The sequence below is a fragment of the Benincasa hispida genome, chromosome 12 (assembly GCF_009727055.1).
Source record: "Benincasa hispida cultivar B227 chromosome 12, ASM972705v1, whole genome shotgun sequence".
Classification (NCBI taxonomy): Eukaryota; Viridiplantae; Streptophyta; class Magnoliopsida; order Cucurbitales; family Cucurbitaceae; genus Benincasa; species Benincasa hispida.
Genome location: NC_052360.1, coordinates 58648758 through 58675171, shown reverse-complemented (window position 1 = coordinate 58675171; position 26414 = coordinate 58648758). Strand labels below are relative to the sequence as shown.

The window sequence follows — 26414 nt, the reverse complement described above, 5'->3', positions numbered from 1 at the left end:
CTATACGTGGATGATATGCTTCTAGCAGGAAGATTTAAGGAGAATTTGAAACATGTAAAATAAATTCTAAAGGAAAAATTCGATATGAAGGACTTGGGAGAATCTAGAAGGATTCTAGGCATTGAAATTTTCAGATAAAGAGACAAGTCAAACTATATCTTAGTGAAAATAACTAATACAATAAGTTGATAAAGAAGTTTAATATGGAAGAAGCCAAATTAGTGAACACCCATATAGCTCAACATTTTTAGCTATCAGTTGCAAACTCTCTAAAAGAAAATGACGTTGAGGATCAAAAGATGATGGCTATAATTCTCTATTCCCAAGCAGTAGAAAACCTAATATATTTGATGATCTCTACAAGACCAGATATACTACAAGCCTAGTCAGTAGATATATAGCTAATCCGGGTAAAAGGCATTGGGAAGTATCCAAGTGGATTCTAAGGTACCTAAAAGGTATTAAAGAGGTTAGACTCTTATACAACAATTTACAAATTCAGAATTTGAATTATTTGGGTTTATGGACTCAGATTATGCATGAGACCTAGACAAGAGGAGGTCACTTTCAGGTTATATCTTCCTATATGGAAGATGTCTCCTAAGTTGGAAAGTTACTTTACAATCAATAGTAGCACTCTTAACTACTGAGGCAGAATTTATTGCTTTATCAGAGGTAGTCAAAGAAGTCCTATGGCTAAAAGGATTACTATAAGACTTTGGAATCACACAAACATCAGTTAAAATTTATGATGATAACCAAAGCACAATACATTTGTCTAAAAATCCTCAGTTTCTCAATCACACAAAACATATAGACATAAATTTCATTTTGTGCAAGAACAAATAGAGAATGGAAATGTTGAAGTTCTAAAAATACACACCTCAGACAATGTCTCAGACATGTTGACTTATAGTTCACAACTCGAGCTTAAAAAATGTTTAGACATTATTGGCTTTCGAGCCTCTTGAAAATGGATGGCAAAGTATAAATTAGGAAAAAAGGAGTTGTTGTTTTAACAACTTAAATGTTATTTTCAAGGTGGAGATTTGTAGAAGTCAGTAACAACTTAAGTGAAATCAACATTTACTTTCTATTTTTAAATTTTCTCATCAAACACATGTAACATCTTATCTATATAAAGGATGAAGATTTCAAAGAGAACATAAGAGAGTCATTAGAGTGAGAAACTTATCTATATTTCAAAGATTTCTCTAAAAATCTGAAACAACTCCTCCCGTGGATGTAGGCATTTTGCTCAACCATGTAAATTCTTGTGTTTCTTCTTCTTCTTCCTTGCTTCTACTGTGATTGCATGGGCGTTCATTTCCCTTGGATCTTCGTCTACCATCATTAGAGAATTTTAGCTCATTCTCTCTCCTGTTCTACTTTGCTTAGATTCAACTTTATCGTGGCCATTACATCATTTTGCAAAAACGAAGTGAGAAATAACCTGGCTGAAGGACAACCATTCCTTTCTACACCTTTCAGCTTCTTTCAAAGAAAAGATCTTGAAATTTTGGGCCTTAGTTTTGAAGCCCAACTAACCCAACACCAACACATTCTAAATTTGCGGATTTATCAATATCAAGTTCGTAAAATGGAAAAACCCAAATTCTTGTTCCCTTCGTCTTTCTCTAAAGGGCAGACATCAACATAATCAACTTTACAACCGGATCTCGCCTTCTCTTGTCGGAGCTCAAGAATTTGTCTTCCAATTGAATCACTAATAGTCTTCGCAATTGCGAGGTGCATATGAAAGACCAATCTATTCCTTGCCTCCCATATTTTGCCAAGGAATCATCACAACCTTGTTCAATTCATTTGAAAAAACTAGATTAAAGATCCAAGTCCCGTATTCGTGATAGCTATAATAAGAACTGCCATCACAGAGAATATCAACATTAATTGAAAGGAACCTAGCCAAATCTCCCTTACTATCGGTACTCTTCCAGAAAAGATATATTGTGTTTTCCAAATCTCGTTCATACTAAGCTCCAATAGGATCACCTACGATAAAATAACATAAGTTCGACACGTCTCTTACTCATTATCACATATTATATGTTTTTGCATGTTTAAAATATTAAACTTTTCAAATTCCAATACTTCATATATATAATATTGTGCCAAAAAATCATATATAAATCTAGAAATCCATTGAAATTTCACAATGCAAAAAAATAAAAAATTAAAGGAAAATTATAAATAGAGATAGGAATTGAAAGGGCGATTATTGTTTGCCCGCCAATTTGATCAAACACTCATTTCGTCTCTCAGCGAGCGTTGCCTGTCGCCATGTTCACCATTCGCGTTGATAGAGTGAATGACCTAAGGCTGGCCCTGTTGCCAATGGCTACCCTCTGCGATGCTGCTGATATCAAATGCACCAACCGAAATTTGTCCATAATCGTTCTTCCTACTCGCTATTCCTTCGTTGCAGCGCTTCGATTGTTGCCTTCATTCTTCACTTCCTTTCAGTTTCATCCCGTCGGCGAGTTCAATGCATATCGTGCCAATTTTTACCTTAAACTCTTTACCACTAATATTTCCAATATGTACAGCGATGATCTTTCCGTTACCCTTCTTCTCAACAGGCACAATGCCCTCGCCCCCGTCAAATTTGAGGATCCTCGTAAGTACATCGCTCTCTACCTTTTTCAAATTGAATTGATTCTTGTGGCTCTGTTGATTTCTTGATTCAGTATGATTTCTCTCTCTGCTCTGTAATTTTGATGGAATCCTCGATCATTTCCGGAATTTCCTTTTCTAATCTCCAGAATCGTTGTTGTGTTATGTGTTCGGTGGTTTCTTTCTCGATGAATCTTTACTCCAATTGAACTGAATGTCGTTGTTGCGGCGGTTTCTTGAACTGCGGATGGTTTTTCTCTGCTTTGTAAGTTTGATTCAATCCTCGATTTAACGATATTAGGTCATTTCCGAATTTTTTTCTTTCTAATATCCAGAATCGTGGTTGTGTCTTGAGTTCGGTGGTCTCTTTTCCAAAAATCTCGATTCTAACTGAACTAAATGTCGTCATTACGGCAATTTCTTGAATTGAGGACGATAACTTTCCGATCTGTAACTTTGATTGAAACTTGTTTTGATTGAATAGTTGCTTTTGCGATGATTTCTTTTCCATTCTGTTCATTTCTTGGTTGAGGACGATTTCCCCAATTTTGATTGATTATTGGATGCTATTATTGACCGCATATGAAACCTTTTATCTGGTCTGTAATTTTGGATGTTTGATACAATTCTAACACCAGTTCATCTTCTTAATTGTTAATATTGATTTCAGATTCTGGATATTTGCAATACTCTGCATTGTTATTGGCACGTCCTCACAACGTTGATATCAACCCAATTGATCTCAGAGTTTTTTTTGCAATTCGTTCAGCTGAATTCATAAACACCCTCTCTGACTTAGTTGTGTTGCCAACTGAGTATGGTAATTAATAAATAACTCGTCTTCTTCCTTCTGCAGTTTTATGTAAAAGAAAAGTCCTAAAGTTTCTGAAATTATATTTGTTTCTTTCTTCTGCAACAGTCTGTGTTGTTGTAACAAAAACGGGGGCCTTGTTCAAATCTGCCAGAAGGGAAATTGTTTTCTCCACAGAGGTAATCACTAATGAAATCCAAACTCCTCTTAGTCTTAGGTAGTGTTAATAATATCCGTTTTGAATACAATTTTTGTTCCATACTCGTGTGTATGTTTATCTTGATTTTGTTAAAGGTTTGTTTATCCCGATTTTGTTCAAGTCCATAAACACTCTTTCCATCTATAAATTTCTTACTTTGTTATCTACATCAACGTTTTCGTCGAATTTTGAAAACTAAGATCGTAACCATTTCGTTTTTAGAGAGTTAAGTGTATTTCCTCTTCATTTCTTACGATGATGGCATATTTTTGAAGTAGAATGTTATTCCTCCTCATTTCTTAGGGCATATTTGAATTTACTAAAGAAAAAATATAAATTTTATAAGAAGTATGTGGTGCAGAAAAATGAATGCATAATGGGGGGTATTGGAGAAGGAGATAAAGTTTTGTTCGTGATGAGTCCGTCTCCTATGTACTTTTTCTATCACATAGCTTACACCACCAACCTTGTTTGGTTCTTCAACACATCTAATTCCCGTACTTTATTGAGTTGCTGTGTGGGCCTACATGCTTCCTATATGGTCTCTTTTACTTGACATTTTACTCATTCCAAATTGCATTTTACATATATACAAATTCTGTGAATACTCCATTTTATTTGTTTTTGGGCATTAATGAATTGATAGTTTTCCATATTTTTTTTGATAAAGGGAAGATAATGAATGATATAGCTACTTTTACCTTAAAGTTAATTTGTATGGTTGTCTTGTTCAAGAAGTGATATACTATCAATTATCAATATGTTTTATTTACTAAGATTTGCAACCCTAAGATTGTATGATGTGATCCTAAGATCGTATTTTGACCACATCTCTCTCATTACAAAATCTATTTTAATTAAGTCTTAGTTTCGTAACTATTTTCTTGTTGGTTTTTTGTTTTTGAAAATTAAGTCTATTTCCTCTTCATTTTGTTACCATGATTTACATTTTTATTAAGTATGATGGTTGAATTCTTAGCGAAGTTCTAAAAAACCAAAAATTTAAAAGCTATTTTTTTTAGTTTTCAAAATTTGGCTTTTGGTAAAAGTAGATAACAAATGAAGAAATTTGGAGGTAGAAATAGTATCTATAGGCTTAATTTTCAAAAACAAAAAAATAAAAAACCAAATGGTTATAAAATAAACTCTAAATGGTTACCAAACAGGGTTTAAATGATCTCTCATTTTCATATGTTCTTTTCGTATGCTTTTTAACCCTGTTTATAAACTAAACGGATTTTTTTTTAAGAATATGAACTTCAACTGCTCTTGAAAGCTTAAATGATCTAATTTAAACTTAAATAGGGACCAAATTGGTATTATTCTCTAAACTTTTTGAGACCATAACATTGAGTTTAGTCAACCAAATTGAATATTTTCTTTTTAAAAAAATTGTGTAACTTTCTAAAATCTACATGCTGAAAGATAGTTCATTTGATCTACCATTTTGGCTCTTAATTTTAGAAAATAGTTAGAAATAACACATTTAAGTTTTCACATTACAAAATTAGTACCATTTTTAAAAATTCGTTCAAATAGCTTTTCTCAGTTCATCTTGGGCGAGACCGACCACCGAGATTTAGTTAAAAAAAAATTAGCTTTTTCTAACTTATCAGTTGTTTTTTCCTTTTGGGCCTTTCTCGATACATATCGGGCGAGATTAGATTGAGATTCTAGTAAATTTTTCAAAATATTATGTGATTTTCCTAAATCTTATATATTTTCAAATTTTCTTTAAATTCGATTATATTTACCAAATATTATATCAAAATCTTACTTGATTTTTTTTTAAATCTTTAGCCAAATTTCTAATTTCCAAATCAATTTACCAACTACCCAAATGAATTTTTTTATGGATCTCACGTGATTGATTTTGATTTTTAAATCTTTGGAAGGATTAAAATTTTCAAAAAAAGAAAAAAAAGGTAAAATATGAAAAATATGGCAGATTAACATTAAGATCGGTGAATTATCGAGCAGATTAATATCGAGATTTTATATATTTTTCATATATTACCTATTTTTTCTTTTTGCAAAATTTAATCTTTCCCAAAATTTAAAAATCATAATGCAATCATCCATCTGAAAAAAAGTAATTGGTACATTCATTTGAAAATTTAGAAATTCATATAATCATGGAAATAGAAATTGGTCTAAAATTACATAAGAAATGAATATAATATTTGGTAAAGATCATCGAATTCGGAGAAAATTTGAAAGTGTATAAGATTTGGTATAAAATTTGAATAAATTATCTAATATTTGAAAAGTTACTAAAATCTCGACATTCAATTCCTCCCAGATATACCGAGAAAGGTCCAAAGGAGTCAAAACAATCGACATATTAGAAAAAGTAAAATTTTCAACTAGTGGTCGATCTAGCCCGAGAGCTACCGAAAAAAACTAGTTTAACGACTTGTCAAAAGGCGTGCTAGTTTTGAAAGATGGAAAGTTGAGGGTGCTATTTCTGACAATTTTCCTTTAATTTTGATTACACAATGTTTTTTTTAAACATTTTTTACGTGGTGAGTTGTGTTGCTCAAACCATGGTTGGATGAGAGAGGAGGGAGAGGATAAGTAGACTTCTTGAGAAGGGATTCTCGAGCTTAGGGTATACGAATGAAGTGGTCTTTGCTCGAGAGGAAAGGATACAGTTCAAGCGAGAGGGAGTCTTATAACTTAAGAGGAGGTTAAGTTTAGCATAGAGGGAGTCTACGTGAATGATTGAGTTGTTAAGCTCTACAGACATCACTGTAGTTGTGTTGTTATTACAGATAAGTACCATATTGTAATTGCTTATCATTTATATTAATGAAGTTATCTTTTCTAGGCATACTGTCCCCTAGACGTAGGTGTTATTCACATAACTGGGTTATCAATTCTTGATGTTCTTTTTATCTTTTATTTTTGTTTGTTGAATATTCTATGGAATGCGGTAACATTGTTCATAACAATGTTTGATGTGCTAAAGGTACTTCCATATTATATTCATAATTATTAAAGCAAAACATTAAAAAATTTAATTAATAAATAAACCATTTAAACTTTTTAATCATATGTAAAACATATTTATTATTTATATTATATTTTATTACTTACTTTTATCTGTCATGAATTTTTTTTATTATATATAACGAAAATATCAACTAAACTCTAATATGTTAGGTTGAATTCATAAAAATGTAAAAAATGTGGACATATTAGAATATTATGATTCACTTTCCATTTATATGTCAAATAATATAAAATTCTAACATTTCTTTTCAATTAAAGAAACTTACATTAAATGCACTTTAGACAATAAGCTACTTGGCAGACAACCTTACTTAAGAAGGTGAAAAGACTACCCAAAAGAAAAAAAAAAAATGGAACCGTAGTTTTCGAAAACATGATTATATATATATATATATATATAAATTTTGAGTTTTTGTTTTCAGTTCTTTTAACAATATACAAAGGAGTAAGAGATCAGTAGGGTGCACCGAATTATCTCTAGCTCTTATACAGATGTTGGTTTTCAGTTTTTACAAAATAAAAATCATACATATTTGATTATTGTTTTTTGTTTCTTAAAAACAAAAAACAAAAAACAATAATTGTTTTTGGTTTTCTGTCTTTTAAAAATTTTAAATTAAAAACATATTCGACAACCGTATTTTTGTTTTCTATTTTTAAAAAGTTAAAATAAAATTTGATGACTTTTCTAGTTTTATATCTTATTAATAAAAGTAAAATCAAACCATTTTACAATAATTTTCCATATAATGCCTTTATTTTTAACTTTTCTAAATAAAAAAAATCATATAATAGTTTTTCATGAGGGTATTATTTTAAATGGTAAAATTGCAAAAATTATTTTCACTGATAAACAGTGATATTTTGCTATATTTATAAATATGTTGGCTCATTTTTCTTTATTTTAAAACACCACTTTCCATAACTCAACATCAAAATTGATATAGTTTTTCATATTTTTTTATAAAGGGAAAATGACAATTGATATAGCTAGTTTGGTTGTCTTATTCAAAAGTGATATACTATCAAATATCAATATATTTTTATTTCTTAACCGCATATTTTGAAAATATTCAATTGAATACTTTAAAGTCTTTATTTTTTTTTTAACAATGTCTCTCAAATGCCTTCTTTTAATTAATTCGACGTTTTTTGAAAACATTTTTTTTTCATTATTTTTTATTTTTTATTTTTTTTTCAAAGCCACTTTTGTTCATTTAAAAGACCCACAAAGAAAATTTTTATTTACTAAGATTTTCGACCGTAAGATTATAGGAACACGATCCTAAAACCCTTGCATGATCCATATCTCCCTCAATACAAGTCCATTTAACTTAATTGATCTTATGTTTTCAATATATTAATAATATATATATTATATAATTTATATATATAAATATTTGCGTGCTTTCTTAAAATTGAGCAAACTTTTTTAAGAATCTTAATTTTAGTTACTGTCGAAATCCTAAATGATCTCAATTTAAATTTTGAGAGGTTATAACATTGAACTCGGTTAACCAACTTGAATGGTTTTTTTATAAAAAAAAATATGTGTAACTTTTCGAGATCTATGTGCTAGAAGATAGCTCTTTTAACCATAAAATCCATAAATGATTGTTTTGGCACTCAATCACTACAAGAATTTTGGACTTTAATGTCGGTTTAAAACTAACGTTAAAATGCTTTAATATCAGTTAACAACCGATATTGAAGATCATGTTATAAAAGATCTTTAATGTTGATTGTCTTTAATGTCGGTTTTAAACCGATATTATAGCTGACCAAAATTTCAGTAACAATTATCTTCATTGTCGGTTTAAAATCGATAATTGTACACCATCTTCAATGTTGGTTTAAAACCTACTTTCTGCCAATAATTGTTCGATATTAAATGTCTGTCATCATTTTGTCATTAAAAAAAACACATATATATTAACTTTATTTTTTTTTGCTTATGCACGTTTAAATTAGCAATATTTCTCTTTTACTTGAACATGCACAAAATAAAATCTTAATTGCTTTCACAAATCCCCAATAAATGACAGAAGAGGAATTGGATAATAATTTAACTCTAAAACAAAGATAAAATATATATATATTTTTATCCAAATCAACTTCATATGGTTTAGATAGCAAATTCCAAGTTATCAACTATGAAGTATACATATATATTCTATATTGAACAAGTAGAGTATACATGCTAAGTTGCACACAATAATAGCATTCAAAATGAATGAATTACAAAATGGTTAAAATGATAAAAAAAAATAGGCTGAAGATAAATGAATAGTGTTCAACCATGTCTTCCCAAGTTATCTGATGTCAATTTCTGGAGTTAGGGACTATTCTCCCACCTATAAAGTAGATAAAACAACAATTTGAACAAATAAGTAAAAAACAACAATTTGAACAAATAAGTAAATTAAGGATCATGTTAGCATGCAAGAAAACAGACCCTAATAGGTAAAATTCTACTTACCTAAGTGTTTGAAAAGTGCTTCTCAAACAATCAAGAAAGTAAGTTTATTATTCTTATACTTTGAAAATTTTCGGCAGCATAACAACGATATCACAACAAAACCAAAAGATTACATTGAACTCGTTCAAAGAAACACACTCCCAATAATATTCCACAATCATTTATTCTCAACAGAACTACCAAAATTCTCAAAAAACGAATATTCAACACTTCATAAAAAAACCAACAAAACTTGTTAAAAACTAACCAACTATCTTTAATGACAATTCAAGTAAACTAAACAAATACCTATTATAAGTTCTCAACTCAATCATCTAATTAATAACCACATGAAGAATAAACAAACTCCTACTAATTATGTCTTTTTAATAAATAACAAAATTATATTGGCTTCTACGGGATGTGATATCTTCTTAACAAGGGGGAGACAATGACCAACTCAATTGTCTTTGAAGTTCCATATGTGTCAAGACTTTATCCCATAAAAGACACTTTATCCTATAAGTTTCATAAAAGACTGAGCTTCATAAAAGACTTGCACTTACAAGTAAATGATTGTTGAAGTAGTTGCATTGCTACAATTCAATCTATTCCAAGGATATTCAATTGGCACAAATGGATCTCCTTACCAGTCCCTCTTTATCCCATAAGTTCAACTTGATATTGGTAATTACATTCACTAATGATCCAAAGAAAAATCACAATAATATTCTTTAACTTTCAATAAACTTAAAGAGTTCATTTAGAGAAGCATACCATCTCGTTGATTTGTTTCCAACTCTATTATGTATTTCACATAATATAACGTCTATCTTGCAGGACTTTCTTTATGGCAAAAGTCTCCCCAGTTTCCGAGCACTTTGCCTAAGAGAAGTATTAAGAAAATTCCAAATAGAAGTACAAAACAAAGGAAAGGAAAGGAAAGAAGTTGTATGTTGGTCACAACTTCTATGGATATAATGTATAGCAATTGATTTTGAAACAAATTAGATAAATCCTTATTTCTATGTTTCAGTTGAACGTTGTTGCTATTATGGGAAAATATTTGCTTGGGGATGCATAAAATACGCTGCAAATTACCTACCAGTGTAGAAGATAGACACGACAAGATAAGATATCATTTCTCCATATCTTATCAATATTTTGACAACCATGATGATGGAAAGAAACATCCTTATTCCTTGATATTAGCGAAAATAAGCTAGCATTTAGTAGGAATTCTCATTGTGAAGTAGCATTTTCTCTAGTCTCATTTTTAAGCTTTTCTACATTGACTTCCAAAATTATTCATGAATATTTTGGTATAACTAAGCATAATAGTTTTAAAAAGTACCTTTACATCTCATTTGGAAAACCTCCTCAATAGTGAATCGAGAAGAAAACACTTACAATGTAACTTTAAAACATCAATAGATCACTATAAAATGTGTGCAATATTATCATGTAATTAACAGTAACTTAAGAGTTCATCAAATACATATATCTCAAATAGTACTGTTAGAATTGGTCTTAAAGAGTTCATTAGAGATAATATAATAAAATTGATAGGAAGCAGACACTTATAGCTAGAAATCAAAACTCAATCTCTTTCTGTATAAACGCGGAACCTGATAACATAAGGTAACATATACAAGATTAAGAAATTATTCCTCTTCAAAAGGTTCAATTATTCTATATGAAGTTCTGTTAATTACCTCAAGACTTCTTAATGTCGAAAACCATAGTGATAACATTTTCTCATTGGCAAGGCTTCACACACAAGCTGGAAATCTCCTGATATTCAGATAAATAGCACATCATTGAATAATACAACCAAATTCCTTCAATTATAAAATAAATTAAACTTATGAATCGAAAGAAAAATGGAAGAGAAATAAGTGCACCCATTAATCATACAAGATGAAATCATCAACTTCGATGAAACCCCAACAGGTCTAAGAAGGAAAAAAATTAGTAAAAAGAAGGAAAAGAAATACTATGTTAATCGCAAAACAAGATGAAATCAAGAACTTTATTATATTATGAACAAATAAGAAAAAATCAATAAAAAGAAACCTCGGAAAAATAGATCTGATCCAACGCCCGTGACCCACCTCCACGACTCGGACGACTCGAACGACCCGAACACCGGTGACCCACCTTTACAGATCGGAAAAGCCCATGACCCGGATGACCAGAACGCCGACAACCCACCTCTACATATCGGAAGACCCACGACTAAATCTACAGATTCAACGCTGGTGATCCACCTTCATGACCCAAAGGAGCTAGACGGCGAGTTGAACTACCAGATCTGACGATCGGCGACCCACCTCTACTAAACCCCATGACGAATTGGCACACGAACAACCAGATCTGGACGAAAAATAGATGACCAAACGACGAGCTGGACGACATGCGACCCACCTCCACTGAACCCTACGATAGCTGTCTCTTATACACATCTAGATGTGTATAAGAGACAGACCAGATCTGGACGAAAAATAGATGACCAAACGTCGAGCTGAATGACATGCGACCCACCTCCACTAAACCCCACCACTATAAGAAAAACCACATTTCTTGATGTTTGTAATTTTAAATACATGATGTTTTTATGAAAAAAATGTCAAGAAATAAGTGATTTTAAAGAAAAAAATGTCAAGATTTTTTTTTAAAATGTGGAGGTTGTGCATTTTTTCAAAAAATACAGTACTTGACATTTTAAAAATGTCCAATTCAATTAATGATTTCTTGACGTTTCAAAAATGTCAATAATATTAGAATATACAAGGTAACGTTGCAACGTTGAAAAGTAGTGTTGCATCGCTACGGATTTTGACAGAAAATAAAAACAAGCGAGCCTCACGTAAATAGTGTTGCAACGCTCTCAATAGCGTTTCAAAGCTATAACCTAGATATAAAAGTAATTTGCAAGTTTCCAGTTGAGTTTGCTGGATTTTCTCTCTTCTATACGAAATTTTTGCACTTCTTAGTTTTTCACTTCCCTTTGATGCATTCTTGTTATTCCATGATCAATGTTGAAGAGATTTTTCATTGAGGTAAGTAGATTTAGTTTAGATTAGGCTTGGTTTTACATACTGTTGATTTTTGATGATTTGTTTGTTTGTTTATTCGTTTATTCGTTTATTGCACCTATTGTGTTGGAAGCTCCGCCGATGAACAAACGCTTGACATTAGAGAATGTTTGGTTGTTGTTGCTATGATATTGAGGACGAAGAAATGGAAATGAATTTTTGTGCCCATGAACATGAATCGGATGATTCTCCACACTCAGAAAATTCGGTCCCTTGAAACACGATTTCTAATCTGTTCCATATGGAACCGCCAAAAGCTTTGTCCCAAATTTTGTGTTCATGTTCTTCGTTAATGGGTTTATGCCAGTGTAATGGAAAACCCTAATGGGTCTTTCTGGAAAATCAATGGAGTACGAATTGGTAGCAAGGAAAATCAACGGAGTACGAATTGGTAGCAATCTTTCTATAATGAGATTCCAATATCGACGAATCAGGTCGAATGAAGGATTGGTTGTTCATAGAAGCGAAAAAACTTTTCCCATTCAAACCCTTGCAGGTTTTCCCAGATGGGCAGTTCTGAAGATTAAGGCTTATGGTAATGAACACTCATTTTTGAACTGCTTTAGGAACATTAAATGGGTACAGAGGAGAATCAAGGCTACGGAGTTTGTTGGAAAATGCAGTGGCAAAGGCGAAATCCTTCATATCAGGAAGGTTTCCAGGTATTTGATTAGATGAGAAATTTGTTTGTGGGTTAAGTTTATTCATTTTCCTGCTCTTGTATATTAAGAATCCAATAGAGGTGGAGTTGTTAAAGGGGAAAATTGATTTTACATAAGGTGTGATAGCCATGGGGAAGATGATTCCAGAGGAGTGATCTGGAATTTGAATTTGATCTGTACTGAGGGGAAGAGTGGTGGTTCGGCCAAGGGCTATCATAATGGCTGTGGTATTGAAGGGTTTTGTGTATGCAGCATCAAGCTGAAAGAGTAATCTAATATGCAGCGAAACAAATCAGAATCAATAAGCACTCTAACTATTCTTAATTTGAGTTTTAAACATACTATTCAAGTGATATTCATAGAGGGTTTAAAGCAAACATTACTTTTGAAGACTTAATCCACGAATTCAGTAGCAATACTCCAAGATTGAGCTTGAAACTTCAATAAGACCACCACCAAGATCTTCTCTACGAAGCTCAAGAAGGAATATGTGGTAGAAACACTCAAATCTAGCTGAATTGGAGAGGAATTTTGGTGGTTTATGAGGGTTTAAAGAATTCTAGCACTTCAGTCAGTTTTTCCATAAAATCTATCTCAAATCCATGCATGTAGACTCATTATATAACATGTTTTCATGCAGGGAGAGTGACTTGCATGGAGGGCAGCTCCAAAGAATTTGGAGGTGGAATTGGGTGACAAACCACCCAAGAAATGGTTAGTGGATTATTCCCAAAAATTGAAAAAACACACTAACCCTAAAATCAATTTCAATTTTAAAACTAAATTTGATTTTATAATTAAATAAAACTATTTTATTTAATAATTAGTTTATATCATTAATTCAAAATTAATAATTAATAAAACTAATTTCAATTTTTTAATTAATTAAAATTTATTAATTTAATATCTTAATATTAGGACAGTTGTAAATATAGACATTAGAACCAAAGTATTAGGAGATATAATATAATGTAAAAAAAATTACAAATATGACCAAATTTAAATAGTCTATCAGTGATTGACCATATTATTGGTAGAAGTCTATCCATGATAGACCATATCGAGTCTATCAACAATATAAGTCTATCGCTGATAGACTTGGCTATATTTGCATTTTTTTTTAAAATGATGTTATACACTTGGTTATTATTCCTAAAAATGCTACCAATTACAATTACCCTTAAATTAATAAAATACCAATTCCACCAATATGATTCAATTTCATATTTAAATCATAATTTAAATATTAATTGATTTTCCAATTTCGTTTAATTTCAACTAAATTAAATGTTTTTAATTGTATCAAATACAATCAATTGAAAGCCCTAAAAAATTGAATTTGAACCTTTCAAATTCATAATCCTAATTCCAAAATTCATCCAATTAATACTCAATTTTTTATTCTAATTTATGAGCTAGTAGAGGGACCTAATAGACCTACAGATCATGAGCTCCAACGATCTGTAATTAATTCATTAAACTCTTTAATCGAAATAATTACTATTCGTTAACTACCAAGACACACCATTATAACTTGATAGTTGCACTCTCCTCACTATCGATATATTTCTATCCATGTAAACCATAATAAGTAAGTCGATCCTTCACAGGTCGTTCGTAATTACAGCTGGGTCAAAATTATCGTTTTACCCCTGTAAATACATCTTATTTCTTAAGTTCCCACTAATCTTTAATGAAAAATTTGATTCATAATACCACTTATGAATCATGTCCCTCCTTACCATGAGAAGGTGGGGCCTCGATTGTTCAAGACCTAGAATAAGCACTTAAGAGAATAACCCATCTGCTATCCCTAAAATAGGTAGGAGTGAATTCCATCTTGCAGGGCTATGTCCCCAACTATCCATCCGGTCTTATCCCAAAATGGAAGATTTATTGACACTAGAAGAATTTCGGGCTTTAATGTCGGTTTTAAACTGATATTAAAGGGCTTTAATGTCAGTTGACAACCAACATTAAAGATAGTGTTATTAAAGCCCTTTAATGTCGGTTGTTTTTAATGTAGTTTTAAACCAACATTAAAGGGCTTTAATAACATTGTCTTTAACGTCGATTGCAATCGACATTAAAGCCCTTTAATGAAATTTGCAACCGACATAAAAACCTAGAATCTATCCGTTTTATCAATTATTGTCCATTTTTTTTTAAATTCCGTTTTCGAATCCATTTTTTTGGTCAAAAAGTATAACATGACACATCATCATTGAACACTATGGCTATGACATATTATTTATGTATGGATTGCAAATCTATTACATTTAATCCATAAATTCTGCTATACAATTATAATTTAAAAGGCTGTACAATAATTTAGCCCTTGAAAACACAAATTACAAGTAATATAAACATTATGATTTTACAAACATTATGAGTTTACTGTCCCTCTCCAATTGGTAAGCATGGATCCTTTCATAATTCTTCTTGAACAGACCCCCCCAGCTTCAACAGTGCATGGTTATAGGCATATTTGTCTGACCACTGTTGTTTAAAAGATCACAAACAAAAAAGGTTTAAGACAAAGGATTGAAAGTGAAAATGTGATCATAATTCATATTCAACTAACCGTGTTTATTGGGAATGTGTATAAATGGTACATTCAAGGAAAAATTCTTTACTAGAGTTTCCCAAGAAAAAACATAAAGAGGTTGTGATACCAAATCTTTACTCCTTTGTTGCACCTGCAAAACAAGAAAACTCAATAGTTGAATAAATGAGAGAATCTTCTTTTTAAAATCGTGAGTCATCAACTAAAACTTATTAAAACTGCGAGTCAAACATTCTTTTAGTGTGTTTAATTAGCATAATGCACATGTTCTCAAGCCAATCAATCGTTTAGTTCCTGCATCTATCACTTAGCTCCAGCGACCCATCATGTAGCTCAATCGTTTAGTAAATGATCTCACGCATAGCCTATCATTTAGCTACCGCGCCCATCGTTTAGCGCTAACGCCTTATCGTCTAACGCATTCGCATATCGCTTAACGTCATCGCCTATCGCTTAGCATTCAGCCTATCGTGTAGCATGTCTGCTCATCGTCTAGCACAACACGACTATCGTCTAGCGTTCATGCCCATCGCGTAGCACCATCGTGTAGTCTATCGCTTAGTGCCTACGTATCTGCTATACGATCGTCCAGTGCCTGTCTACACAATCATCCAGCGCCCACGCATCTGCTATACGATCGTCTAGCACCCGCCTACACGATCGACCATCATCCAGCGCTCGCCTACACGATCGTCCATCGCCTGCGCATCTGCTATACGATCGTCCAGTGCCCGGCTACACAATCATTCAGCGCCCGCGCATATCTACACGATTGTCTAGCACATCACTTAGCTCCGCGCATCTTCTATACGATCGTCTACCTCATCGTTTAGCTCCCCGCATTGCTACACGATCGTCAGCACCCGTCTACACGATCGCCTATCTCATCGTTTAGCTCCCCCTTTTTGCTACACGATCGTCCAACGGCCACCTACACGATCGCCTACCTCATCATGTAGCGCTACCCATTTGCTACACGATCGTCTACCCAACGCCTTGCGCTCAACATTTCGCTTTCACTACTATTGCTCACGCATACCCAACGTAGGAGTAACTCTTGGCAATGCCTCTTGCCAATACTTCAACAAATGTATCATATACAGCAAAACTATTAATCAAATCGAATTTCAAAGGCCATAGACACATAAAAAGGCCCAAATCTAGTAGCAGAGAGACATATTGAAGTGAAACCGCAACTGGCTTTCATTGAGACATTTACACAAACAGTTGAGAGGCATAACATAAGAACAAAAATTGCTGTGAGTTTAAGAGAGGAAAGAGAAGAAGAGCATACTGATCTAGACGAACCACGAATGGCGAACTTTAAATCTTCAGTTCTGGACTTCAGATTGAACGACGAACGGTGACATACAGATTCGGGTGACTTCAGATCTGGGTGACTCGGTGCAGCCGACGACGAACGAATGAAAGGATCTACACCACGGACGACTGGGTGCGACTTCAAATTCGAGCCAGATCTATACCACGACAGACTCTTCACCCACAATCGACGGATGAATGGCAAACTCTTCACCCAGATCTACACCACGGACGACTGGGTTTGGAAGAGAGAAGTGAGAAAGAAGATGGTCTGAAGAAGGAAGTGTGAGAATGGGAGGAAAAAGAAAATAGGAGGAAAGTGAAGAGGGAAAAATGAAAAAAATGGGGGGAAAATAGAAAATAGTGGGAGAGTGAAGAGGGAAATAATAAGCAGGTCTTTAATGTCGGTTTAAAACCGAAATTAAAGATCTGCTTTTAAAAAACAAAACAAAACCGACATTATACATCCGATTTCACTTTTTTCAACCGAAATTAAAGCCCAAAATTCTTGTAGTGTGAGCAGTGCTGTTGGATTACCTTCACCCATGCAGATCAAAGGATAATCTTGAATAAACAAAAATGGATTTGCTTCGATTTTTGTTTTTGAACCCAACCAATCTGATTCGATTCAAGTCGGTTCGATTCGATTAAAGCCGATTTTCCCCTTTATTCTCCCTTCTAACTACCTTTTGAAACCCTTCATCTTCTCTTCGATGAGACATCTTAAGAAAATCGCACTAGAAAATTCACTAAATGTGATCCCTAGACTGGCAATAGGGAAGTGACTATCATGGAGCTTTATGGGTGGGAAGCTTAGGCGATGGCTACTAACTGGCTGCGTGGTGTGACCATAAGGGAAGAAGTGTTGATTTGAGATAGTGGAATGTGGGAAAGAGAGGGAAAGATCGTGATGGAGAAAGATGTTGAGAGATGAGAGATCTAAGGGAGAAAGATGGTGAGAAATTATTGCCTAAATTATCGTACTCGAGAAATCATCACCTAGAGATATGTAGGCTGGGCCAAAATTATCACTAGAAAAATCATCGCCTAAGTACTACTGGGAGAAAATTATCGTTTTTCCCCATAGTTACATCTACCTCTTCACGTACCAATGATCCCTCTAATTAACAATAAGTCATAGTCTAACTATGACCAAACCCCTCTCGGTCCAAGAAAAAGTGTGGCGCTACATTGTTTAAGCCCCGAGTCAGCCCTTAAGAGAGCAATTTATCTACTTACCCGACATTGGGAAGGGGTGAATTCCATCTTGTGTAGCTATGTTCCCAGCTCCCCAATCAGACGAATTCCAAAAATGATAGACTTATTGAGTCGACAATCTGGCCACTCTCACCCATCAAATCAAAGACCGCCTTTATAGATAGGAGTTCACAACTCACTCAGGATTCAGGTCATGTCATCTAAGGTCACCTTGGTGAAATATCAGTCTCTATTATTCATGGTGTTATATAATGAGACTATTCATTTCGTGGTCTGGTCTTATATAAACCCCTTTCCATAGAACACCCCACTCACATGTCTTTACATGAATGATCAAGATCAGATCATTTGTAGCACTTTGCAATAATTGTAATATCTATAAAGCGGACCGTATTTGTAGTGTGATCAGGATAAGGTACCCAGCCTTATCCATCTACTATAGACCATTTAGGTTATCACTTAAATATGATCCACATATATGTCTCTACGTACATGTTTAAGCTACAGAAAATAACCTCGAATGTTAGTTTATTGGTTTTGTGGTTAATGCTACTAAATGTCAAATAAAATACCTTATATTTTATTAAATAATTAAATCATTTGTACATTAAAATTATAAACTACAGGACCCAAAAGATTTAGGACATCAACCTCAATAGTTTTATCAAATCATAGGGATCAAAATCTAATTTTACGAAATCATAGGAATTGATTCTAAATTTTTGAATTACGCACCTTAAAGTTTTATATCAGGCTTTAAGAACGTTCAAATTCATGAGTAATGATTAAAAAGTTGGTTATTTGGTTGATGTTGGGTAGGTTGGACAATGCAAAATTATAGGCTACAAAAAGGAAGTAGAAACATTTTAATATATTTTTTTAATAGATTACTTTATTTCTCGGTGTACCAAAACAAAGAAAACAAGACCCTAATAAATGAGAGAGTACATCGAAAAAGAAAAACGAATTAAGTTCAACATTAACACCTAATATCTCTGTCGTCTTCCCCTTCTATCTTCATCTCCACCTCCCCCCATTGCATCAAATTCCTCAACTAATAGTCCATCGCAAGGGCCTCCGAACTCCTCAGACTCCTCAGACTCCTTGACTTCCTCTTTTTCTCTTCCTTGGGCGCTTCCGTCGTAACAAAAACCCCACCCAAATCTCTGTCATCGTCGCTACCACAGTGGTCGCCTATGATTTCATCTCCTTTACCGCCATCTCCTTAACCAACTACTACTCCCCCTTCTCCTGCATCTAAAACTCCATTGTCATTAACTCATCCACTTTGTCTCCTTTTCCGCCTCAGACAGTTCTGTCGGCAACTTCACCACCAACTCCGTCCAATGTTCCACCCTCATTCACACCAGACCCTCCACTCTTACAAAGCTCCTCAATCCCCTCCTTGATCCCATCCTCCATAATTACCAAAACCACCTGAATACTTACCTCCACCGCTACCACTACCATCACAAGAAAAATCGTCATATTTCATCACTGCCACGCTAACCCACAAATGCACCTCAGAAAACCCACCTCCTTCTGCCACTCCAATTCCATCTCCTACACCGCCAAAAACAAAAATCACCTAAAATCACCTCTTACACCACCATCGACACCTACAGAAAACTCACATCTCTCTCTCTCTTTGTAATGAGGGTGTTACGAAATTGACAATTAAAGAACATAAAAAAGGAGCGTAGAGATAGAGAAGATCGACACACAAATATACGTGGTTCACTAACAATGTGTTAACTACGTCTACGGAAAGAGGGAGAACAGTATTATTAGAGAGAATGTTTTCAGAAAATTAAATCAAACGGCACCTCTAGGGTTAGAGAGTTTATATAGCGTACTGCTCTAAACACTAAGGTTGAAGAGGCAACCAACAGATTCAAGGCATTTCAACAAATCTCCACCTTGACTTGAATTCTCTCCCAGATAATAGATGTACCAAAATGTAACATAAATCAATATTGCCAGACGTACCCAGACTTCTCCCTCATGCTTCAAAGTGTCCTATAAAGGGGACCACTAACAATTCAAAACATTCAGCAAGTCCAAACAATGTTGGAATTTGCCTTGTGGAACCGGTTTGGTGAACATATCAGCAGAGTTATCAGTAGTACCAATTTTCATCACTTTAACTCTCTGCTCACCTCTTAAGAAGTGATATCTTACACCTATGTGCTTAGTTCTCTCATGATGAACTTGATCCTTGGCTAGGCATATTGCACTCAAACTATCACAATATACAACAACTTAGTCATGATGCAAACCAAGATCATCAATTAATCCCCTCAACCATATTCCCTCTTTAGCAGCTTCTGTCAAGGTCATGTACTCTGCTTCAGTAGTAGACAAACTAACTGTAGGCTGTAAGGTTGCCTTCCAACTAACAACAGAACCACCAAGAGTGAACACATAGCCAGTCATAGACCTCCTACTATCAACATCTCCAGCATAGTCAGAATCAGAATAACCAGTCACCAAACACTCTGTGCAATTTCCATAAACAAGACCAACATCAGATGTGCCTCTAAGGTAACGAAAAATCCTTTTAACAGCTTGCCAATGCTCATTCCCAGGTTGACCCATGAACCTGCTGACAACACTAACAACATGGGCAGGATCAGGCCTAGTACAGACCATGACATACATCAAACTTCCCACTGCACTAGCATAAGGAACTCGAGACATGTACTCCTTCTCAGCTTCAGACTGTGGTGAAAGCACAAATGACAAACAAGCATTTACAGCACTAGGAGTATCTATAGGCTTAGCTGATGACATACTAAACCTGGACAATATTTTCTAAATATATCCTTTCTGCGACAAGAAGAGCTTATTCTTATCTCTATCCCTATAAATCTCCATACCCAGAATTTTCTGAGCAGCACCCAAATCTTTCATATCAAACTCAACACTAAGAAGATTCTTCAATTTCAGAATATCAGACTTGGACTTTGCAGCTATGAGCATATCATCTACATATAAAAGTAGATAAATCATCGAACCATTATCAGCTTTGTTGTGATATACACAACAATCATACGAACTCCTGTTATAGCTAACTACAATCATATAGCTGTCAAATCGTTTGTACCACTGCCTTGGAGACTGCTTTAACCCATACAAAGATTTCTTCAACTTGCAAACATAATCTTCTTTACCTGGACACTGGAACCCATCTAGTTGGGTCATATAAATCCCTTCCTCCAACTCTCAATGTAAGAAAGCTGTCTTCACATCTAGTTGTTCTAATTCCAAATTCTGATGTGCTACTATAGCTAGTAACACCCTGATAGAAGTATGTCTGACTATTGGTGAGAAGATCTCATTATAATAAACTCCTTCCCTTTGTGTGAACTCTCTAGCAACAACTCGAGCTTTATATTTAATGCCATCTGACGGTGATATTCCCTCCTTTTTCTTGAAGACCCATTTACAAGTGACAATTTTTCTCTCTTAGATTGTTTAACTAATTCCCAAGTCTGAATTTTGTCAAGAGATTCCATCTCATCTCCCATAGCAGCAAGCCATTGAGCAGACTCACCATATGACATAACTTCTCTATAGATGGATGGCTCATGAGGATCCACCTTCAGCAACTTGCAATGCAAAAGTAACTATATCTTCAAAACCATACCTCACAGGAGGTCTAACACTAACTCTTCTAGCTTTATCACGAGCTATACTCGGTTGATCTACTCGTGATCTAGAATTCTTAGGCAAAGCAACTTCTGACGTTCTAGGCACATTAATTTCTGGTTGCACATCAGTTTCTGTAGTAACATGTTGATCTTCTCCATCTTGATGTTATAATTCATTCACAGCTGAAGTGAATTGCATCTCCACCTGTTTATCAACACTACTACTTTCTCCAACATCAGTAGACGTCACAAAAGGCTTTACAGTTGAGTTAAGCATGAAATTTTCATCAAATATCATAGTCTTACTAAGTGTGACTCTATTTTCAGAAGGTGACCATACTCTATATCCCTTAAATCCATCCCTAAAACCCACAAATATGCCCTTTTTAGTTCTCGGTTCTAATTTACCCTCATTAACATGATAGTAGACAATACAACCAAAGACTTTTAATAAAGAATAATCTGCAGGCTTACCAGACCACACCTCGTAAGGTGTTTTATAATCAATAGCTATGTGAGGTCCACGATTGATCAGATAACATGATGTATTTACTGCTTCTGCCCAAAACCTTCTAGCAACCTTGCATTAGAGAACATGCATCTTGCTCTCTCCAACAATGTCCGATTCATACGTTCTGCAACCCCATTCTGCTGTGGAGTATCCCTAACAGTGTGATGGCGAACAATCCCCTCAGCTTTACAGAACTCATTAAATTCGGATCCACAGAATTCCAGACCATTATCAGTTCACAGCCTTTTGATCTTCTTCCCAGTTTGATTTTCAATCAATATCTTCCACGGCTTGAAATTCTTGGAGGCTTCACTTTTATGTTTCATCATAAAAACCCAAGTCATTCTTGAGTAATCATCAATTATAGACAAAAAATACCTACTGCCTCCAATAGATTCAACTTTGAAAGGTCCCCAATAATCTAATGAATATAATCAAGTGTTCCTTTTGTAGGATGAACACCTCTTGGACACTTGCTGCGATGAAGCTTTCCAAATACACAATGTTCACAGAATTCAAAATCCTGCACCTTGTGCCCACAAAGAAGATCTCTTTTTGACAGAATTTGCATCCTTTTTTCACTCATATGACCAAGTCTCATATGCCATAACTTAGTCATGTCATCCTTGTGAATGACCGACGATGCAATAACAACATAACCTTATCGTGGAACCTAACAGAAAATACAGTGTTCCACGCTTTATGCCTTTCAGAACTACCTCAGAACCCGTATAGACATACACTGCTCCACTTTTCCTTCAAAATTGTAATCCTTGCTATCGAGTATACTAAAGGATATCAAACTCTTCTTCATTAGTGGAACATGCCTAACCTCTTTTAAAGTGTAGAAGGCACTATTATGTGTTCGTATCTTGACTGAGCCGATTCCAACCATCTTGCACACAATACCATTAGCCATGCTAACATTCCCTCCATCTATTTGGTGATAGATTGAGAATCACTCTCTATTTGGGCACATATGATAAGATGCCCCAGAATCAAGAACTCACACATCATTAGAATGTAAATGTTCATTTACAACTAAAGCTAGACCTCCTTCAGAATCAATCTTGATTTCTTCATAATCAATCTGAACTTGTGCAACAGAGGCGGATGCTTCCTTTTTATCACTATTTTCCTTCTTTTCCTGATTTCTTTTTATCTTAAGGCATTCGGTTTTCTAATGCCCCTTTTCTTTACAATAGTTACAAATATCATCTGACCTAGAACCCTTTGACTTCCAAGACTTTTTATTCTAGTTTGACTTCTGCTTACCAGAATTCCTATGTCCCTTGCTCCCTGTAGCAGCTAACCCAGATGCTTGACTTTATGTAATTGAACTTCCTCATTCTGACGGTCCTCTCTCATAAGCAACGTGGACTTTGTATCTTCTAAGGTCAGAGTTTCTTTCCCTCAAATGTACAAGTCAATGAAAGTCTCATACGACGAGGGCAAAAATGTCAACAAAATTAGGGCAGCATCCTCATCATCAACCTTAACCTCTACGTTACGTAGATCTAATAAAATTTGATTTAATTGATCAGGATGGTCTCGTAGAGACGTACCTTCTTACATACATAGATGATACAGATGTTTCTTCAGAAACAACTTCTTGGTTAAAGATTTCGTCATGTAAAGATTTCCAACTTCAACTAAAGACCAGCGACAGTTTCTTCATTTGCGACCTCGATGATGACATCATAAGCCAAACATAGCATGATCGTCGAATGAGTCTTCTCCTCAAGAATCTACAACTCTTCGTCATCCACGACAGCCTTCTTTGACTTACCCGTCAGCGGCGCCCACAGCCCCTGCTGCTTTAGCAGGGATCGCATCTTGATCTGCCATAAACCAAAACTATTCCTCCCAGTAAATTTGTTGATCTTTACGTTCACACCAGACATCTTCAATTGTCGAACAAATGCGAAATTTTGAAGAAACCCTGACAAGACTCTGATACCAGTTTGTTATGAAATCGACAATTAAAGAATATAAAAAAGAAGCGTAGAGATAGATAAGATTGATACACAGATATACGGGTTCACTAACAGTGTGTTAGTTACGTCGACGGGCAGAAGGAGAACAGTATTATTAGAGAGAATGTTTTCAGAAAATTACATTAAACGGCGCCTCTAGGGTTAGAGAGTTTATATAGCACACTACTCTAAACCGTAGGGTCATAATCGTAAATAACTACAAATAAATAAATATGGTGAATATGAATTCTGAATAGGTTTTTTCTTATGATGGAGCAAGGGACATAGGAATAAATAAATAGCGAGACCCTCGTACTTAGTTGTTCGAAGCGCCAATAAACATATTCAAGGCATTTCAACAGAGGAGAGGGAGGTGTGTCAATTTTTTCTTATGATGGAACAACAATTGGTGTAATGAACAACGAAGAGTAGTGTGGTGCACAGAATAGAGGGCGAGTAGGGGGATGGTTGAAGCTGCTGAGAAAAAAGAGAGATTTTTGAAATTCAAATTTTAAAGAGAGGAAAAAGAGTAGTGTATGTGATCCATTTCCCAATATGTGGCGTGTGACAACATCTAATGTATATGCACAAATGTTCATATAGTTTGGTGACAGTTAGAATTTAATATTCAAAGATTCAATATTGATAAGTAGTGAAATATATATATATATGATCCTAGTTAAATTGCAAATTTAGTTTCTTATAGATAGGTGAAAGTTAGAATTTAGTTTTTGTGGCTGGTTTATAATAATAAAAAAAACAAGTTCTTATAGTTTGATAAAACCTTCACAAAATAATTGTAGGGTCTATGTATGAAAATTTTATCAAACCATATGAACTAATTATGATGTTTTATCAAATAATGATGAATAAATTCTAACTTTTAAAATCATAAAGATTAAATTCTACTTTTTTCCAAACTATGGGGACCAATTTTGTAGTATGGGAAATTACAAAAAAAGTTCTCGTGATATATAGTGAAGTGATAGTTAGCACTCTTGCAAACGAGAAATTTTTTTTTTTTTCAATTAAATTATTAAGTTAAAAACATCGATTTATCACGAATTAAAAAATTGTCAATGTGGTTTGGAAAAAAAAGTTAGAATTTAGTCCCTATGATTTATAATTAGATCAATGGAAATATCAAAATCCCAATTTTATGGAAATGCCGATCAAAATTTCGAGAAACTTTATAGAAAAGGATGAAAATTGATGGAATTTGTTACAACTGGTTAATGAAACTTTGACTGTGACTGAAGTTGACTATAATTAGCAATTTTTAATCATCAATTTTATAAAGTAAGACAACATTTAGATATACATTGTAAAATATTTGTGTAAATGCAATGCGAGAACATAAACTTTTTTTTTTAAAAAAAAATGGTTACAAAATAATATCAAATATAGAAAATTAATTACAAAATTAAAGGATATGAAATATTTGCAAATAAAATAATTATAATTTTTTAATTATAAAATGAAGTGAAATTTGAAAAACAAACCATAGCATTAAACTAATATAACATAATAAGAATAAAAAAATCATAACATTAAGCATAAGAGAGATACAAAAAGCATAATATTAAACATAACACAACATAATGGAAAAGAAAGAAGAAAATGAAAACTTTACAAGTTGATAGAGCTTGAGAGAAAATGAGAGGAATATTAGGATCCATTTGATAACGTTCTCGTTTCCTGTTTCCTGTTTATTGTTTCCTATTTCCTGTTTCCTATTTCGCATTTCTTCCTTTTTTAGAACAAGAAACAAAAATATGTTTGATAACTGTTTCTGTTTTTCGTTTCTTAAAAAAAAAGAAAAAAAAAGAAACATAAACATAAACTTGTTTGATAACTATTTCTTGTTTCTTGTTTCTTATTTTTTTCTTGTCTCTTCTCTTGTGATTATATTGTCTTTTTTAACAATATAATATAAAAAGTAAAGATATATCATATATTAAACATTGGAAAAGATATTATAAAAAATTTATGTCATCTAATACAAGTAAGTTCCGATGAAAACTAAATATAATAACAAATTGTATCTTATTCTTCATATGTTGCTAAAATTTGATTAGCACTATCATCTCTACTCAAGCCATCTATCTTAAATGATGTCAAGTGAAATCTAACTTAATTATATTATTATGTAAATGCCGCGGTTGTAAAATATTAAAGTTAAGCTAAATGAGTGTCTTAGTCAGGAAAATTTATATATATGGTAAAAAGTCTACTCAATTTTAGATATACTAAAATATTAGAATTAAGATAATATATAAACATGCATATTACAAAA

General features: G+C 33.6%; 1 protein-coding gene and 1 pseudogene across 2 annotated transcripts; one reads left to right on the top strand and one right to left on the bottom strand.

Annotated features, from left to right (window-relative positions):
- Nucleotides 1–2250: 2250 nt before the first annotated feature.
- LOC120067978 lies at nt 2251–10269 on the top strand. Of its 2 annotated transcripts, none has more exons than XM_039019637.1 (4): nt 2251–2635; nt 3302–3451; nt 3551–3621; nt 9955–10269. In XM_039019637.1, the coding sequence occupies exons 1-4, from the start codon at nt 2299–2301 to the stop codon at nt 10093–10095; spliced, it is 699 nt and encodes a 232-aa protein (XP_038875565.1). In that variant the 5' UTR covers nt 2251–2298; the 3' UTR covers nt 10096–10269. The 2 variants fall into 2 exon arrangements, with proteins under 2 accessions (XP_038875565.1, XP_038875564.1); XM_039019636.1 differs by lacking the exon at nt 9955–10269 and adding an exon at nt 4003–4426.
- A 1984-nt stretch (nt 10270–12253) lies between these two features.
- Nucleotides 12254–18006, bottom strand: LOC120067582 (annotated as a pseudogene).
- Between the last annotated feature and the right edge of the window lie 8408 nt (nt 18007–26414).